Source organism: Stigmatopora argus, chromosome 7, assembly GCF_051989625.1.
Source record: "Stigmatopora argus isolate UIUO_Sarg chromosome 7, RoL_Sarg_1.0, whole genome shotgun sequence".
NCBI classification, from domain to species: Eukaryota; Metazoa; Chordata; class Actinopteri; order Syngnathiformes; family Syngnathidae; genus Stigmatopora; species Stigmatopora argus.
In genome coordinates this window covers 9,031,435-9,049,968 of record NC_135393.1, presented here as the reverse complement: position 1 = coordinate 9,049,968, position 18,534 = coordinate 9,031,435, and the positions used below count along the sequence as shown (strand labels likewise).

Genomic DNA, 18,534 nt, shown 5'->3' with positions numbered 1-18,534 from the left:
TTTTATGACATTGTGTGAATGTTTTTGCACAATTTATATTGAGAAGAGCTCGATTGCTTGTACCAATAATCTTAACGTGGCTCAGATTTCCCCCCACTGTAGATGGCAGCATTGTATAAAAAGGGGGGGTTAAAGGCTCTGCCCAGTAAAACCCATTTAGATGTTGGGGAAATATTGTTGTTAAAAAAAGAACTCCAACTGTTCTTTACATAAATTGCTAATCTGGCACATTTTTCATGTTATACAGTAAAAAAATCTCCTGAATATGTTTATTTTAGAGAACCAAAATGCAGACTGCAAGCCCCTTAGCCTCACCATGACAAATCTGGAGTGACTATCGCTAACCTATGGCCTGTGGGCTTTTCCCATAAAAAAACAGGTTAAATCCCGTTTAAAATGTTATGAAAGGACCAGATGTTTAGTACTTGCTACTTTTTTTTTTCATTTTGTACATTTTTTGTATGACGTATGTTGCAAGGTGGCATGATGAATGACGGAAAATGCATGAATGATTTTGCAGGTTAACAGAAATAAGTTTTCCTTTGAAAATCTGCTTTCTGAACACATTTTATTACCATTTATGGTGCTCATCAAGCTAAACTATTCAAGCAATATACTGTATATTTGCAACAGTGTATTGTTGCAATGTATTTCAAACCATTCCTTTTCTGACTGCTGCAATTTCATAACAACTGGTGCTATTTTGGTTTTTAAAAATTTAGATGTGGCGAGACACTGTTGGTGTAAATGCAATGCTAATTCGTCTCACAAAGCTAAACATGTTCACACTATTATTATGTGGAAGTGACGTTTATAGTTAATGGATGGGTGCTTGTCTGAACAAGGCCAACCACTGACTTTTTAGTTGCGGCACACCTGAGGGTGGAAGGTCACTTTAAGATCCCCTTAAATCACCTGGATTTTACAACCGTAGGCCCCTCCCTTACCTTTGAACCTCTAGGATTAAATATACAACCTAACACGACAATTTTTTTATGTTAGAAATACTTCACATTGAATCATGCAATGATGTTAAAGGAGTATGAAACATTTACCCCTATAATCACCCAGAATTCAGTGTTTTCAAACAAGCTCTGGCAAAAAATAATAATTATAATGCAGCAAAAAACTGAGGAGTCAAAATAATAGTCAGTTTATTGATGGTATGTGAATTGCAGAGTGCAAAATAGACTGCACTTACAGGAATGTCCCACTTGATGCTCTGCCGTGTTGTAGATTCTTATATAATAACACAGGTAAAAAGATGTTGCACTAATGTAAATGTGTGCAAGTCTGGCTTTTAGTTTTTTTTGTTGATTTTCTTTTCAAATTATTTTTTGTGATAAACACATTTCTTCAAAGTGGGTTTAAAGCTGGCATGTTATGGCAAGTAATTGTCTCTCAGTAATGTGTGAATTTACAGCAAAAATAAGTTAATTATTAACTGGGCAAAATTATGTTCATTTCAATATAGCTGTTGTGCCGCACTGCCCTCTGGTGGCCGAGGTATACCAAGTGTAACACCCAAATATGGGACAACAAACCCCACTCCCATATATGGTGTCTACTAGTAATTGCACATAATGGATTTCAAAAGTGGATAGAAAATTCTTTGGATTGAAAAATGTTTCTATTCATGGCTCCAATCTATGTTGGCAAAATAGCTCATTCACTTTATAGGGGAAGGTGCAAAAATATAACATTTGCCTTGATGAAAGTTTGTGAAATAATAGTAAACACTTAAATGCACGTTTTTTTTCTTTTTTTTCCATTTTTTAAAAGTTCATTCATATAGGACAGGTGTTCAAATGTGCCGCCCATGGGACAATATGTTGTGTGCCCCCATTTAACATACAATATAAAAAAATCCATTTAGGGAAAAATGTTTTTAAAATAGCAATAAATAAATAAATAAAAAATGAAAGGCAAAAAATACATAATACATATGTATCCATTCCAAAAGAAATAGTTTTAATAGGGGCGGGCAGCCTGGCGGCTGAGCCGATAGCGCGTCAGCCTCACACTGGGGATCTGGGTTCAAATCCAGGTCGGTCCACCTGTTTGGAGTTTGCATGTTCTCCCCGGGCATGTGTGGGTTTTCTCTAGGTACTCCGGTTTCCTCCCACATTCCAAAGACATGCATGGTAGGCTTATTGGACAATCTAAACTATCCCTAGGTATAAGTGTAAGCGTGAATGGTCTCCTTGTGCCCTGTGATTGGCTGGCCACCAATTCAGGGTCTCCCTGCCTCTGGCCCAAAGTCAGCTGGGACAGGCTCCAGCACCCCCCACGACCCTAGTGAGGATAAAGCGGTTCAGGAAAATGAGATGAGAGATACATTTAATAAAAATAATGCAGAAATGAATTGAAAATGTGGAATATATTCAATATAAGTAAGGGCTGTGTGTATTTTTATTTTTTTACTTCACCTAGCAAATGAGTGACAAATGGAATACTATATTCAATATAGGTGTGCGCTGTGAGTAATTTTTGCTTTTTAATTAAAACAAATATATGTATTTTTTTTTATTTTTACTTCACATAACAAGTGAGTGACAGCCAGCTGCTGAGATGGGAGGGTTAGTGCTTTCCATATTCCTCGCGTTTCCCTTCGGAGCTTTCTGTAGCAAACCGGCCGGTGATGACGGAGCTGATTAGGACGCCGGTGTAGCAGATTGGCAGACGCCTCTCTCATCACCACCGCCAGTGGGGACTTCCACAAGGTGGAGAAAGCAGACGCCCGAAGAAGGCTAAAGACGTATAAGGTATTGTGACGCACTTGAAAAAGCGAGCATTGCTAAATTTCTGCATCAACCTGGATTAAAAAAACAAAAAAACGGGTGTTTTCAACTCAATTAATGCTTCGATCGGATTCGCTTTTCTTACTATTCGATGATGTCATTACAATCCCCCACCACCCCCTTTTTAGATTCCTAGTTGCTGTTGCGCAGCATCCTGGCTGCTTCCCAAACTTGGACACTTGCTTCTTCCTCGCCTATCCGGGAATATTTTATTTATTTTATTTTTTACGCGGCATCAGTCATTTTCTTTTAGTCCACGCTGTATCAACTTTTCTTCAAGCGGATGTGAATGTGGCTCTCTTTTACGATCTTTTTTCTCGTCACTTGAACTACCCAGACGACGATGGCGGTCAGGTGAAAAAATTGACCCCGAAAAAGGAGTCAAAAGTCGGGGAAAGCCATGCGGACTCTTCGGTGAGATACTGCTGGTGACCGGAGAGGATGGCGGGAGGCAACCGGGAGCCGACGGTCACCTCCTCCCCGGCGGTGGCGGCCAACGCCGAGGGAGAGGAAATAGAAGTGTTGGAGAGCACTGACGTCCTCCCCATGGCCACTGAAGATGTGAGTATGAGTTTACTTGATATCTGGACGAAAAAAAATATTGACACCCGCTCGTTTGAATCATTGCTGCCATTGACGGTGATAGATGTCTAATCCATTTGAAGTGGGAATTTGGTAGCACACAAACATATTTGTCAATAGTACTAAACTAGTTTTAATAAGTCAGGTGCACATCGAATTCTATTTTATATTTAGAACGTTATGGTTTAATTAGATTTTGATAACATGCGTGCTCCAAGTTTCAAAAGTAAATGGAAATTATGCCCAAAACATCTTTAACTGACCCTATCACATTAATAAATCACAATTTGCTACTGAACAGCCAGATATCAGCTGAAATCAATTGAATAAACTACGGAATTTATCACCGGCTGTGTACTCAGCCGCAGAATTATACCCACAAAAATAATCTTTACAGGCTGAATTCCAATGAATTAAGATAACATGAGTCACTTATCCCCTGCAAAATGCATATTGCATAGTATCTCTCTTGATTTTTGTTGGCAACATCACAATTTTACAGAATTTTAATTATTTGAGGCCCTTTTTTCTCAGACGGTCGAGACAGAAGCAATTATTTGTTTGAGATTGTGATTGAAATAATAATTTGAGCAGTTTTGAGGCCATTTTGTGAAGAATTAGTTAAAATTTGTATTCTTCCTGGTGGCCCGGCAACTGAGTAGTTAGTGCGTCAGCTTCACAGTTCTGTGATCGAGGGTATTTGAACTCTGGCCAAGATGCATCCTGTATATCCTAAGTTTCATAACCATAAAGCAAGCAAGCTAGAAAGGAGGGCTCCAGTGAATTATGGCATATGTGAGTTGATAGTTAATTCACTGTGCAAGTCCTCCAGGGTTTTTCAGTTCAGTTACTTTCAGATTTTGTAGCACCTATATATCATATGCAAAGAGCTTTAAATTTGCCCTGGCGGCCTCATTCCAAAACCTTAACATTGTTCTGCTGACTAACTCGTAATAGTGACAAACTCTATGTATAGCATTTGACATAATTTGTGGATTCTGTTTCTCAATTAGATTCATAGACTATAAATATTTGTTATGAATGAGTAGGTTTGAAATTATTTGAAAAAAAAAGGTTATCGGAGGGCCATTCCAAGATTAAACATTACAGAGCTCATGTCAATCGTTTGGACATGGTGAGGAGAAATGTTGACTATATTGGTAGAAGAATTACCTACCAGAAGATTAATTGATGATTGGTCGTGAGGCAAAACACGAGGGTAGTTGGTGTTCATGAAGTTGATGGAAGGTGAGAAGACATGAAAAAGCAACCACCATCATGTAATGCATGTTTTAAAGTCACAGTGTACACTATATTATTCATTCATTCATTCAATTTCTGAAACGCTGATCCTCATAAGGGTCACGGGGAATGCCGTAACCTACTATGGGCACCAGGCGGGGGACACACTGAATCAGTGGCCAGCCAACCGCAGGCCACAAGGCGACGGACAACCATTCAAGTTCACACGCATGCCTAGGGACAATTCAGAGTGTCCAACCAGCCTACCATGCATGTTTTTGGGATGTGGGAGGAAACCGGAGTATCCGGAGAAAACCTATGCAAGCTTGAGGAGAACATGCAAACTCCACATACTGAGGACCCCTGAATTGATGGCCAGCCAATCGCAGGGCACAAGGCGACGGACAACCATTCATGCTCACACTTGTACCTAGGAACAATTTAGGATGTTCAACCAGTCTACCGTGCATATTTTTGGGAAGGGAGAGGAAACCGGAGTTCCCCTTAGAAAACCCATGCAAAAATATTTGAGGCCAGCTCGCCAACCACTCGCTCACCAGGCTGCTTGTATATTGGGGTACAAATGTGAACAATCTAAAAAAAAAGTCCAAATTAACTTTGAAAACACCATACAATTTGGTGCAATTTTTCCCCCAATGTAGATCTGTGGAAAAGTAAAATATACTGAAGTAAACCACACTCCATAATTCTAGGTGTTACTTCGAGTTCTTTCACATAGTTATAGTTCATATGGGGTTTGATCCTGATCAGGTGGCAGATCTCAAGCACTTGATTGTGTTCCAGATCAATTGCAGGTCCCACTAATGATGTCATTTAGTCTTAAAAGAAGGAGGCAATACTTGCAGAAATGAGAGCAGCTTGTTTTTGTCGCAAGCTTTCATATTATCTTTGGCTGCAGCTCACTGAACGCAATGATTAGGTAATAATAGCCCAGTGCACATAGCATGTTTAGGATAACCATTTTTAATACTATCACCCCTTCTAAACAGGTATTCCGATCCTGAATCTAAATTCCCTCTTTTCCCTCTTTTTTTCCTAGAAATGGAAGGGGCTGTTTGACAAGGTATGTGTACAGCAAGATTGCTCAACTGGTTGTTTGCATCCCTCATTTGTTTTCATCTTGTGTGTGTGATCTCAGTACAATCTGGCTGGAACAACACATTTTAGCTGGTCAAGGTTAAATTTGTGTTGAGTCAAAGTCATTAGCTATGGGTTAATCTACTAGAACGAAAACACATTTTTTTCAGAGGTGGTATTCACCACCAATGATTTCCATGATGTACTACATGAGGTCCGAGTCCACGACATACTTATGTTACTAGCATTTATCCTAAACTTATTTCATCATCTTCTGCGTGTAGTGTAGAAGTAGTGTAAAAGGTGCCCAGGTTAAGAGCTATTTAGTGTATGAGTCATATCAAGTTCTGTATCACTTTGATCCTCATGAATTGATGAATGTTGACGTTTCAAGATTTGCTGAGTGTATTTTTAACTCCAATGTCCGTTTTGAGAAGCATTTTACCAATAAACCTGGCTTGATTCCAGGTTTTAATGTTTCATTGTTTACCACAAAACTCCTGTTTGCTAATCAGTGTAGTTAGACTTTCTAATGAGTTTGGGTCTTTGCTTGTGTAGATGGGACACTCTTGCTTCTGTTCAGCTCTTTTTTTTCTCTTTTGTTCAAGCTCATTAGTCAAATGTATTTTTAGATTAAAATTGTACGTCATGCTGCGCCATCTAAATCCTTCTGAAGGCCTGCAAGCTCACTCAAATGTGGAACCTGGGGCTTGGATTTTTGTCCAAGAAAACTCCTGCTGCGACTAGTTGGGACACTGCCGTGAATTTTTGCATTTACGCCATCATCAGTGACCCTGAACACACACACACACACACACACACACACACACACCACTCAGTTCTGTTTTGTAATAATTACAATAAGGAAAACACAGACCAGCTGATGTGAGCAGCAGGTTGGGCTGACAGACGGTAGATGGACGGACCCTTATTACCGCACACAGTCTCACTCTGGGCGGCTGCCCCAGCACCTGCCTGCCCCGGGGCCCCACACTTTCTCTTAGAGGGAATTGTATGCATGAATGTATCTGTGTGTAGTGTCTGTGCGCATACATATGGGATTTAAAGGGGCGAGCCAGGCTTGTGTCAGACATGCGGTCACATGGGATTATAGGAAATGCAAGACTGGGTTTGAGTGAGGTGGGGGGTTGTTCCCTTGTGTGTAGGGTGATGGTCGATAAACACACATGAAATCTGAAAGCTTCTTTTATGTTCTTTGGAGTGCATGTCAGTGTGAAAAAGCTTCCAAACGGCAGGGTTGAGGCCCGGTTGGCGGTGTGTCAGTTACAAATGTGCTGTCGCTCTTTTATTCAAGGTGGCATCCTTTTTGTCTCCCAGTGATTTGCTTCATTTGTCAAGGGGAGGCAGGATGACCCTGCTACCACCCTCCTCGCTAGCAACTCTTAAGAAAGACAGGTTGCTGTTTTATGTGTCTTCATTTAGCCAGGGATGCCAGATACAAGAAATGAAAAGAAGCGTAGTGAAATTTGACATGACATCTCGTTCAAATGAAGCAGCGGGGGTACTAAAGTGTTCAATCACAAACGTGTGCATGTCATGCCCCACACTTGCTTGAGCAAACACCAGACCAACATAAGACCTTTTTTTGTTTGTATGTCAAAAAGCTAACATTCATGGTAATGTCAATATTCTTTAGGAAAGGATTAAAAGGATGTTTTTAAAACATGAATATTCTAATCTTATTTAGGTTTTTGAATGGGTTTACTGTTTGATTATCTTTCAAGAATTTTGAAGCAAAAATGTCCTTGAATTCTACAATGAATCAAAATAGACCTTTTTATAAATAAATACAAAATACTCATGTTTATATAAAACTTTTGTGTTTAAAGATAAAGCCATACTGCAAATTAGAAAATCATCGCTATGAACCGAAGCGATAAATAATACTTTTTGCCTCACTGGACGACTGATCGTCTTTATCAGAGGGTGAATATTCCTCTTCCTTATCTTGGTAGAATTAATTCTGTTGCACTCTCGCTCCTACTCGAACCACTGCTCCCTCATCTCTTCGACCGCTTTGTAAATGCTAGAAAGTATAAAACCTGAATGAAAACACGTCCCCAAAGGATGCTCAGGTGTAAGTGGCAGATTTCTGTCATCTCTGGTGCAAAATTAGGAACTAACTGATGCACCATATTTCCAGCTCTTTTTCATTAAAGTCAGCAATATTGCTTGTCGTCATTTTCTGACAATTTTGACGGTTAAAGGGTTTATCACGTTTTCCTGTAAATTTTGCATCACGTGAGGAAACAGGACCTCTGTGGTTTGCCCCTTACACGTCTGGCCTATTTGCTGTCACTCAAGTGTTGTTAATTTTTTTTTATAGGGATTTCTGGGGATTTGAGGATGGACCATAGCTCACATCCTGGATTTATCAGATAAACCGTATTACATTTTTTATCTCACCACCATGTAAAATGGCTCTGTCATCTCCCCGGGGACCAATCTTTTTTTAATTACATCCGCTACTCTTAGACTGGAAATTTTCTTATACCAGTTGCCATTACACACTCAAAAGTGGTCGGACTACCACCACAATTCTTTTGTTACCTGTGTCAATGTAGATTTGCAGGATACCCCATGGTGGAGCCTTGAAGTCAGTATTATTGTTTAACAAATACAAATATGTCTGTGTGTTCGAGAGTGAAAGTGAGAGCTAAATGTTAGACCGTTGCCTTTGTGTTATGAGCCACCATGCAGCGTTGGAAATGCCCCAGGCATGCACCCACACAGGCTTAGTGGTTAAACACTTTCACATGGCTGTGTTTTCCATGAAATTACTATTTTTTTTCTCTTAAAATCTGAAAATCTGATCTGAAAACTTGTTGGGATGTAGAAAAGAATCGGTTACCGAGATAAACTACAAGTGATGCGGTTTATTTATTTTGCATGACTACTAAGTAAAGCTTTTGATTGATCGTAACACTATTATCCAAGAAACTTAGGAGAAAGCTCGTCTGTGGTAAAGAGAGTCCATAAAATCTTAGTAGGATGTAATGTGGATGGATCAATAGTACGTATATGCTTTGTTGTCTAGCCATTTGAGTTAAGACTGAGCCATTCCACTCATCCAAAAATTACTTTGTCATTTTTTAAAGGAATCTCTCAGTTTCGTTAATTTAATTTTCGAGCATGGATGAATATCTTAAATGCCACTGCTCTAATGTTCATAGAACACCAAATATGCAAAGTGAGACACTTTATGAAGAAAAAAAATACAATAAAAATTTGCTACTATTATTTTCTATTATCTTGTGATCCAGGATGCTGCTTTATGATTTTTTCCCATTTACATTTTGCTTGAATTGTAGATTGTTTGGTGTTTTAAACACTATTTTCTAGAATAGTTGCTTTTTGAATTAAATTCTTCTAAAGGTCCATTCCCACTTGGTGGCGGTGTGATTGTGTGTTCGAATGGTTGTCTGTCTCTGTGTGCCCTCCGACTGACTGGCGACCAATCTAGGGTGTAGTCTGCCTTTCATCCGAAGTCAGCTGGGATAAGCTCTTGCACCCCGTGACTCTGACAATGATGAACGGTGTTAAAATTGGATGGATGGACTACTTGCGGTACCGCTTGCATTGGGGTCAAAGTGTCGTTGTTTGTGTCCGTTTTTTTTTTAAATTAAATGCACTTAACGCCACCTGGAGACCTGGATTGCCACATTATCAAGCATGTACTTCTGCGGTGCTTTTCCAAGAACTTTCACTTTTGCAATTCCTCCCTAAATAAAACTTTTTTCTTCATCCATATCTGTGGCATGCTGATGAGCTCCTCTTCCTAATTGGCATTGATGTGTGCCCAGACGGCGAGGTCACGCTGCGCTGACCCGCTTAATCACCATTCCCAGAATGATGGACACCAGGAGAATCACAGATATCTTGTTTGGAGATGCTACGAATCATCTGTACTGTATAAAAAATAAGAAGAGGCGGAATCTCAAACAATATAATTGAAAGATTTAATTTAAGCTCGTTCCCCGCTGTTGTATTTCCTCAGGGGTCTAGTATGTAGATTTCATAACTGAAAAGCCAAGTTCCACCTGGCAGGGTGTGAAAGCAGTTTTTCTTTTATGCTCCAATAAAAATAGCCTCAACTTCTGCTCATCAGGAAATGAGAGAAGTCAATGTGCAGGGTAGGCCCTAATTGGCTTCACAGTTGAGACTCACAGCGTCAGTGGCATGAAATTGAAATGTTCCGCTTTGTACAGTAGCGTCAACAATTGATGCTTTCTGTTTCGATTAACATCTAGCTGAAATCAGTTTTTGGAACTCGGGATTTCTGCACACCTCCAGATTTTGCTAGTTCCCCAGCTATGGTTCAAACGAGTGGTTTGTGTGAGGATGGCATCTTTCGTTAAAACTATGCCAAACAATTCATTCAATTTTGTGACTCCAGACAGGGAGAAGGCAAAACGTGTCACAGTTGCGTCCTGATATATTACATGTAGGCATGAGTTCTTTTAATTGTCAGATTGTTAAATTGAAGAAAAAAAAGTTCCATTTTGCGGATCAGTTGTGACATATTTAATCAATCAAATTAGGTAGAATGCAGCCAGACTACTTTGGCAGATGGCAATCTTGTAATGATTCCAATGTTGATGGTTTCCACAGCATTTTATTAAACCGCAGTTGATATAAATTGTTGCAGAAGTACATGCTTGGTACTGCAGTAGATATAAATTAACACACAGCAAAAAAACCTCATACATACGCTGATGCATTGCAATGCAAGATACACTTTGCATTCGTTTCTTCCCGAAAACCCCTTGACTTTATCTCAATATATGATACAATAGAAGACAGAATGCATTGTAGTATTTAACTCTAAAAACAACAAACACTCACGCATTCAAAGAAAAGAAAAATACAATACCGCCAAAATCACCTATACCACCTATACTACCTTATATCAACTAAGTTTATTCTTATTCTACAATCCTGTGCTTCTCATTCATATCTGGATAAAAAGTAAAAAACTACATTTTCACCACAAATGAATAAGAAATTTTAAAAAAACATGAAATGAAAACAATAATACGTGTTTGTTTGTATATGCACACATGAACTGCATCTTTAGTGGCCCTTTAGGGAATGTTTCTTGGTATGAAATTTGCAGGGTGGAAGTTTTAGTCTAGTGAAACAAATGGCACACTAACAATCAGCTAAAACAAAAGGAAACAGTTAACAGGACACGCAATGATTTACGCTTCATTTTTAGATTTATGATGCCAGATATGCTCTAAAACATTTATTGACTTTTCTAATTGCTTTGTTACACTCATCTGTCCTTCAAACGTCCCTTGAGTAAACTGCCTTCCTGGCGGTGTACCAAAACTAGCAAATCAACTATGTTAACATATTATGGGCCACACATAATCCCTTTAAATAAGGGATATTACCGACATAAATGACACAATCTACTTTCACATGAGCAACTCATGACCTAGTAACTATTTATATAATGACCGTTTTGTGTGTAAGCCTTTCTTTCTTTACATAATGCACTGTTTGTTTCTTTTGGCGGAGGAATTTTGGACCTGTCATGAAATCAGAACATTGAGCATGCAAAATGCACACAACACCCACTTAATAAATCAGGCAACCCACAGAAAGGCATTTAAGTGTTTTAACATGAATTGACTGACTAGTCAGAAAAGAGCAACATAGTTTCATAATTTTGACAAAGACCAACGTCTGATGCTTGAATTCCTTTTGCATGTTTGGAGTAAAGTTAAGACAAGGGATGGAAATCGAAAAGTGAATAGGAACATGACACCAGTTTGTTTCACTTCAGAAAAAGTGAAAATTTAATTCATTCCAGTATAGAAAAAAATTCTTCAACATGAGACATTGCTATTTAGACAGCCATTTCTCAGTCACTTGAAAATATGCCCTAAATGTTTACCGGTAGTATATAGTACATGTGACATGTTTCATTTTTTTTTTCCTCAATTATTAATAATTATTTAAAATACTCGGAAACATCTTTCATTTTCAAAGTTTTTGAAAGAATTTCCATTTCTAAATGGAAAACTAATGTATATAACATATACTATAACTATATCATTTGCATGGTAAGAAAAAAATCTCGGTATTAATGGAGAAAAACGTAAATTATAGTCGTTAATTCCAGGTAAAGGCTGCCCGACATGCGAGCAGAAATTGTTTTAATACCATCAAGCCAATCAAATGCAAGTTTCCCTGATCGTTTTTGTGACATCAATCATACTCATTGTCCCATGGACCTGTGTTAAAGTCTAGCAGTGTTTGCAATGTGTGTGGGTATAACTGTCATCACAAAATGACTGCGCTAAAATGTGGTAATACTTTGTGTTAAGTAAGCATACTGTAAATACTTTCATGAACATATTTTCTCTTATACCAGGTATCTGTCCGTTTAAATGATCATTAGGGCAATACCCCCTAGGAAATCACAATGTCCCATTTCCCCATATTTGTAATTAAGGCCACTGTTCAATTTAGCACGATACATGTGATCAATGATAATTTGACACAGATCTTGATCACCACCAAGTCTGCATTTTAAACCTGGTGTTTTCGCCTCATTAGATGGCACACAGAAGACAGTAGCTTGAATTAACTGCTGTTGATGGTGTCCCCGCAGTCTCAGCACATACAAGGTTAGTGACAGTGCTTAGTCATAGTGGCCTGACCTTTTGTTTTCCGTTCGTGTATCATCTTACAGGACACGGCTGCCAAAATCTGACAGCATTGTTAAAGTGCTGAGGTAGCTATACTGCTAGGACCCACAAAATACAGTATGGTTTTGCAACCTTACCTGCTACAGTATGTGATTTTTTTTTTTACCTTTTAAAAACTGTGATCCAAAGTTCATAACCCCCAAAAGGGATTTTGGTTCTATTATTCCCATTTATGCTAACCAATCATATAAAATGCTGCACATAAAAAATCATACCTTCAATTGTTCCCAAAAGTGTGCTTTGAGCGCACAATTTATACGTATGTCAGTTCTTTACAAAATTGCTTGTAAATTTCCCTGTTATGTGCAATGTGTCAATCCCAAGACTTTCTTTATTACATGCCTAGGTCTAGTATGACAAATTTGTTTCAATGGTATTCTTACAAACATTCTGGGGAGTTGCACTAATATTTCCAAAACCCAACTAATTATATTTACCTTTTTTAATGGTGAAAAAAAATCTCAACCATTTGAGCAAAAATCTGCCATTTCACTGTGAGGCGTAGAAACAGTACCCCCAACCCCCCATCCCCAATTGTTATTTGTGATCTAAGTACTGAGAAAATTTAAACTGACTCAATTTAAAAAGGAGTGTTTCCACTTGACAAAAATATATAGTCCTTGCAAGACTGCAGGACTTGATGCCTTATCAAATCTTTTATGGGTGTTCTGTTTCACAAACATGCCATAATTTGAAAGGATGCCTTTCAAAAAGTACATTAGGTAAGCATGCGGACTATTGACCTCCAAGGATTATGGGATGTGGGTTGTCTTTTCAACGGGTACCTAAGAAGGGTTGCGCCATTTGCAGCACAGAGGATCAGTCAGTGCCCGTTGGCCAATCCAAACATCCACGTCTATTCAACCCTCCAAGACTTTTTCTTTGGGATTGGCAGGCAGGCCGACCCTCCAGGCAACTTGAAAATGATCTCAACAACTCAACAGTGCTACCTCCCCATTTGGATTCCTTCCTGCCATTTTTCTTTACCCTGCAAGCAAATGGAGGACCAGGCATTCGCACGTCTATTTGCCAGCTATTGGAGACCATAAATCTGAAGGGCTGAATAGAGCTGCTGCCGTCATTGGTTCTGGGTTTTGACTGTGAAGTGAGGAAAGGGCAGGTGTGTGTGTGTGTGTGTGTGTAGGGGGGGAGTGTGTTTGACCTCAGGGCAGACCTGGAGGAGAAAGAGGCAAATGAATGAGAGAGGACTACAGCCAGAGAATGGCTCGTTAAACAAATGTTTCTAGCTGCTTTTTGTTCCCCTTCTTTTATAACGCCAGCCAAAGTGTTTGATGGAAGGTTCGGTCCGACAGTAATGAGGGGTTCTCACCTCGCTTGTAAATGTGAGGTTTTGGGAATGAGTTGGCCATGTGCATCTTTCTTTGTGCTGACCTGAGCGTGCCCTTTTCCTGAATGACACGGTCACTTCAGCAGCGCTTTGTTTCTGTATCCTTGTGAATTTTATTGCAAAACCTTGTCTATCCTCTGAGGGATATTTGTACGCCTAGTCGTGTTTATGTCACGTTGGCATACAAGTCTCCTCTTCGGCGTGAATGCTTAACCAAGCAGCAGAAAGAGGTTAAGTGTTTTATAGTATGAGAACATATGCCAAAGTGCCTGCTGAGAGGGGCTCATCCTAGCTTGGCCGCGACCCCTTTTTCACTACTTGAGACACCCCAAGGGGCTCCACTCCTCACTCTCACGCCTCCGACACCCTCCCAGCCGTTTTAACCGCATTCCTATGGCCTATTGAGTGACGTCACTGACACGAAGTCTGCCCGATTAGCTGTGCATCACATGGTTAACTCAGTGTGAGCATCTTCTCAGGGCTCCTTGTGAGTGTTTTCATTTACATTTGTTTGTGGCTGATTTACGGCTTCTGCATGTTTGAGTGGCAGCATATCTGAAGCACACTTGGGTAACTCTAATTTTGACTTGTAACGTGAGGAAAAAAAATATACTGAACTAAAGTTCTTCACTTAAAAAAAAATGTTGGGCACTCAAAAATTGAGGGATTGCTTTGCACTGGAAATTTATTTGGCATTGTTTATCACAAGTTTATATTTCTGATTACTCTTCTTTAACAGATCACTGTTATAACCAACAAATGAGTTATATCTTCTCTATACCACAACATTAGGAGTGCTCATCAAGCCTTTTTGAACCTGAGCACAATTGTCTTTGGTACTGAAAAATGTGAAGGACTACACATATTGTCAATCATTTTTTAGACAATATATTAATCAATATTTGCTATCGCCACAGGCCTAACTATGTGCAAGGTTTTATGAATTGCTTATTGCTACTAATGTTTTTATTCAAAAGCCAAAAGTTTTTCAATAATAAGTTAAAGAAAAAATAGTTATGATTTCCAAAGTGTTTTCATCAGTTATATTTTTTCCATCACCATGGTGACTTTAACGAATATGCGTCCATTGATGTAGCCCTTTTTCAGTATATTATGTAGCCGATTCTATCACAGGGATTATTGTTAGTTCTCTAAAAAGCATTTATAATGAGCACTTTATGATTCCGTCACAAGAGCATGAAGCACTATAAATGCCAGGGAAATGAACAGCAGTGGTGTGAATGACATTACCTTCAATCAGGACTTTTCAGACACTTGTGAAACTCACTTGATTCTTAATGTATGCATACGAGGGTAGGGATTTAATATAATGACTCCCTGTCTGAAACTCCAGCCACACATTTTTAAGTAACGAATGTGTCAAGTGCAAAGGTGCACATATGCTGGTTGGAGGCAAGGCGGTTGCTTGGTTACAGACCATTTTATGAAGAAATGGTGCATGTGTGTAATGGCCTCAGAAGGCTGTGTGGGTGGGTGCATGTGTGCTGTATAGTATGTATGAATGTACTGTATGTGCATGCAGGCGTGAGCTGTCAAAGGAGAGAGGTGACTGGTTGATTTAAATCCTCAGAGAGACACTGTCAATCATAATCTGTCACTAATGTCTGAGTATGACCCTAATTGCAATGCTTTTTAGGTTTGAGTAGCAAACACGGTAGAGCAGAAATTGTCAGTCTGTCTATTAAAGCACACCTTGTAAAAATGTTGTTAACCTAGAATAAAAGATTAACTTCTTAATGTTCTGCATCCTTGTATACAAAATGATTCCAAATCCAGCTAATTCCTCAAGTTAACCCTGAATAACTTGGGGAAAAAATCTTAGTTAGTGCTTTGAGGCAACCACGATAACACTCGTTCGTACTCATTAAGTTTAAGGATTAGCACAATGCAGAAATGCCACATTTTCGGGTGATGATATTATCTGAGTAATTTTCTCGAGAGGCACAAGAAGGCATGCTTCGTTTTTATACATTGTTCATTTGATTAGAGTTATTCTGTTTTGATTACATAAATCTCCCTTGACAGTCTTTGTATAGAATCTCAAATCTCCAGTATACATTGCCTCCAAAGTAAATGTAAAGTAAATACCTAACCATAATATTAAGGTGTTTTTTATGTCTACGAAAACATTATATGCTTAGTATCAACATTTGCTTTACTAATTTGTATTACACATCATTGCTCTGTAACATATTATAGGGAATTAATAACATATTTTATGTAGCCCGAGCAGAGTTTTTTGCCACTCGCATGGGATTCCTGCCGTGACTATGATCATGACCAAAGAACATGATATAAAATGAATAGAAATATTTTTTTAAAAAAAAGCAATGTAACTGAGCTTTGCCATATCCACCTTTTAAAGCCTGCTTCATTCCTCATTTGTTTACTTTTCTATCGCTGTGTCTGGGCCTTTACTTTTACATCCTCTTGATGTTTAAATACTGACATTTACTGGCATGATTATGACATTTTCAGAGCTATTAGAAGTCTGGTCGACATATTAGTCATGTGACCTATGCATGGTCATAGCACTGGCCAGGCCAGCTAAAGGGGATTGACCGTGATGTGAATGGCGAGCGGCTTTTTGTGTGACTCCAAAGGCTTGACCTTTTCTTGAGTGTTCTCGGCAGTGAGATAGATGATGCCATTGTAATTAATGATGTGAAGCTATGCCTGCTTGTCCCATCTCTCTTGTCGTGGCTTCCCATCTTCGGAGGACTGAAACAGAATAACAATTTCATATCGTCGAGCATTCCTGCATCTTGACCTTCTCGCCTAAACAATACTTCTTTTGTAAGGATTACTCTGAATCCTTTCTGTGTTGGAGAACAATGAAGCCAGCCACTGGCTTGCAAGTTTGTACCAGTGCCAGTTTGAGCCAGGAGCTTTTAAGTCAAACCCACACTGCGTTGGTGGTCATTTTATTATCAATATTAAACAAAGTAACAAGTGTCTTATACAAGATTCAGAATTACAGCAGGTGGTCTATTCAGCTTGAAGTGTATGGAAAATTCCACAGAGACCCTGAAAATGTTATTCAAATGGAGGAAACACCAAATTCAACCATTTGAATTTAATCTTTTCTTTTTTTAAACTCGTTAAAGCCATTGTATTCTTGAAAAAGCTAACGTAAACCGAAACGAGTTTGCATGTTCAAGATGTGACCATAGGGGCTACTATTGCTCATCTTGAACATACACAGAAATTATGCATTTGGCCGTTTATTTATCGTATTTTTGGGACTTTAAATCGCACGTTTTTCATAGTTTGGCTGGACCTGCAACTTGTACTCAAATGCGGCTTCTCTTTTTTTTCACTCTATCCGTCCTCAGCTTATTGCTGGTGTGAGACAGCATTATAATGTTAAAACCTGTCTGTCCAACCATGTAGTCCGAACATAGAAAATACTGGATATGTCAGTGACTCTTTTGCAATTGGTGTGTACACATATTCACAATGTCAACATCTGCCAGCCTATTCATCAGTGGTGTGCCGTCAGGGCCTTCAAGGCCTTCTCTGCTGGCCTAAGAAATATCTGAATCACAGACTGATGTTAATTATATTTTGTCCATGTATACTTATTAATTAATTCCAAATTGTCTGTTAGTTTCCTTTCATTGCTTTTCCCCCTGGTTGCACTGCTTCCAGATGTGTGTTTTCATATTTAAGCATCTTAACAATAACATTTCAGCCATTATTTGTTGCCACAGTCAGAAATCTGCCTCAAGGCCTTCACAATCAGTTCTGCAGGCTTTGCTGCATTAAACAAGCGTCGATAAGACGGTTGCTTTAACCAATCAGATTTCGAGTTGGCAACACCACAATGCCTTCTCGCAGGCGTAGGGATACGTCATTGCCTTCTCGCAGGCGCAGTGATACGCCATTGCTTTCACCAACTATGATTGGCTAGTGATAGAGTGGACTACCAGAGCTACCAAACTGTATCTGGAGCAAGCTGCATAAGCAAATATATTGTTGTGTTGAGTTAAAGCCATTTTCAAGGCGGACTTTTCAAGAAAAAAAGGCTGGACATCATTAAGAAAGGTCGGACAACTCCAAAGCAAGCAAGCCTGTCACAACCGAGAACGGACATTTTCAGCACTAAATCGAATAAAAACTTATGCCAGAAATATGACCTGACAGGCTCGACTTTCAGCATTAGCTTCGATGGCGATAGAAAAGAAGGAAGAAAGAAAGGAGGATGGATATTGTGTACAGTTAAAAATGATTTTTGGTGAGTAAAATATGGCTATATTGCTAAATAATAAGGTTATTATTGATTTTTTTTTATGTGTCGCAGCTATAGCTGCAGTAGAGGTTTTATAGCCATAAAATAGTTTTTGCTGAAGGCGTCACTAGGAAATGCACGGACCGTCACTGCTATTCATATGCACATATCACAACCACCTTCCGAGCCATTCACATTCACATTATGAAAACATCTGTTTGCTCATTCTCATGTTCATTCCGTAAATAACAGTCAGTCCGTTCATAGTTTACTTGCACACGAAGGTTCTCTAATTTTGCATGCATTGCACGCATCTAGAATTCAGTAGAAATCTGTAGACATCCATTAGCAGTCTGTCCATTGGCTTATGCATAACGTAAACACCTTTTAGTCCAATAACCACACACCACCAGCCATTCACATATTTATGCATAAGGTGGGTTTATGTTTGAGTATTCTCACACAGTA

General features: G+C 39.0%; 1 protein-coding gene across 3 annotated transcripts in view; it reads left to right on the top strand.

Moving 5' to 3' along the window:
* The first annotated feature begins 2,582 nt into the window (after nucleotides 1-2,582).
* Nucleotides 2,583-18,534, top strand: part of rhbdl3 (rhomboid, veinlet-like 3 (Drosophila)) — a 34,691-nt gene continuing 18,739 nt past the window's right edge. The window contains exons 1-2 of one of the 3 annotated variants that reach the window (XM_077606126.1): nucleotides 2,583-2,765; nucleotides 3,139-3,362. In XM_077606126.1, coding sequence (XP_077462252.1) covers nucleotides 3,243-3,362 — 120 coding nt within the window. In that variant the 5' untranslated portion in view covers nucleotides 2,583-2,765; nucleotides 3,139-3,242. Of the gene's footprint in view, nucleotides 2,766-2,859; nucleotides 3,363-13,973; nucleotides 14,302-18,534 lie in introns of those variants that run through there. The other 2 variants (XM_077606125.1, XM_077606128.1) reach the window with 2 other exon arrangements.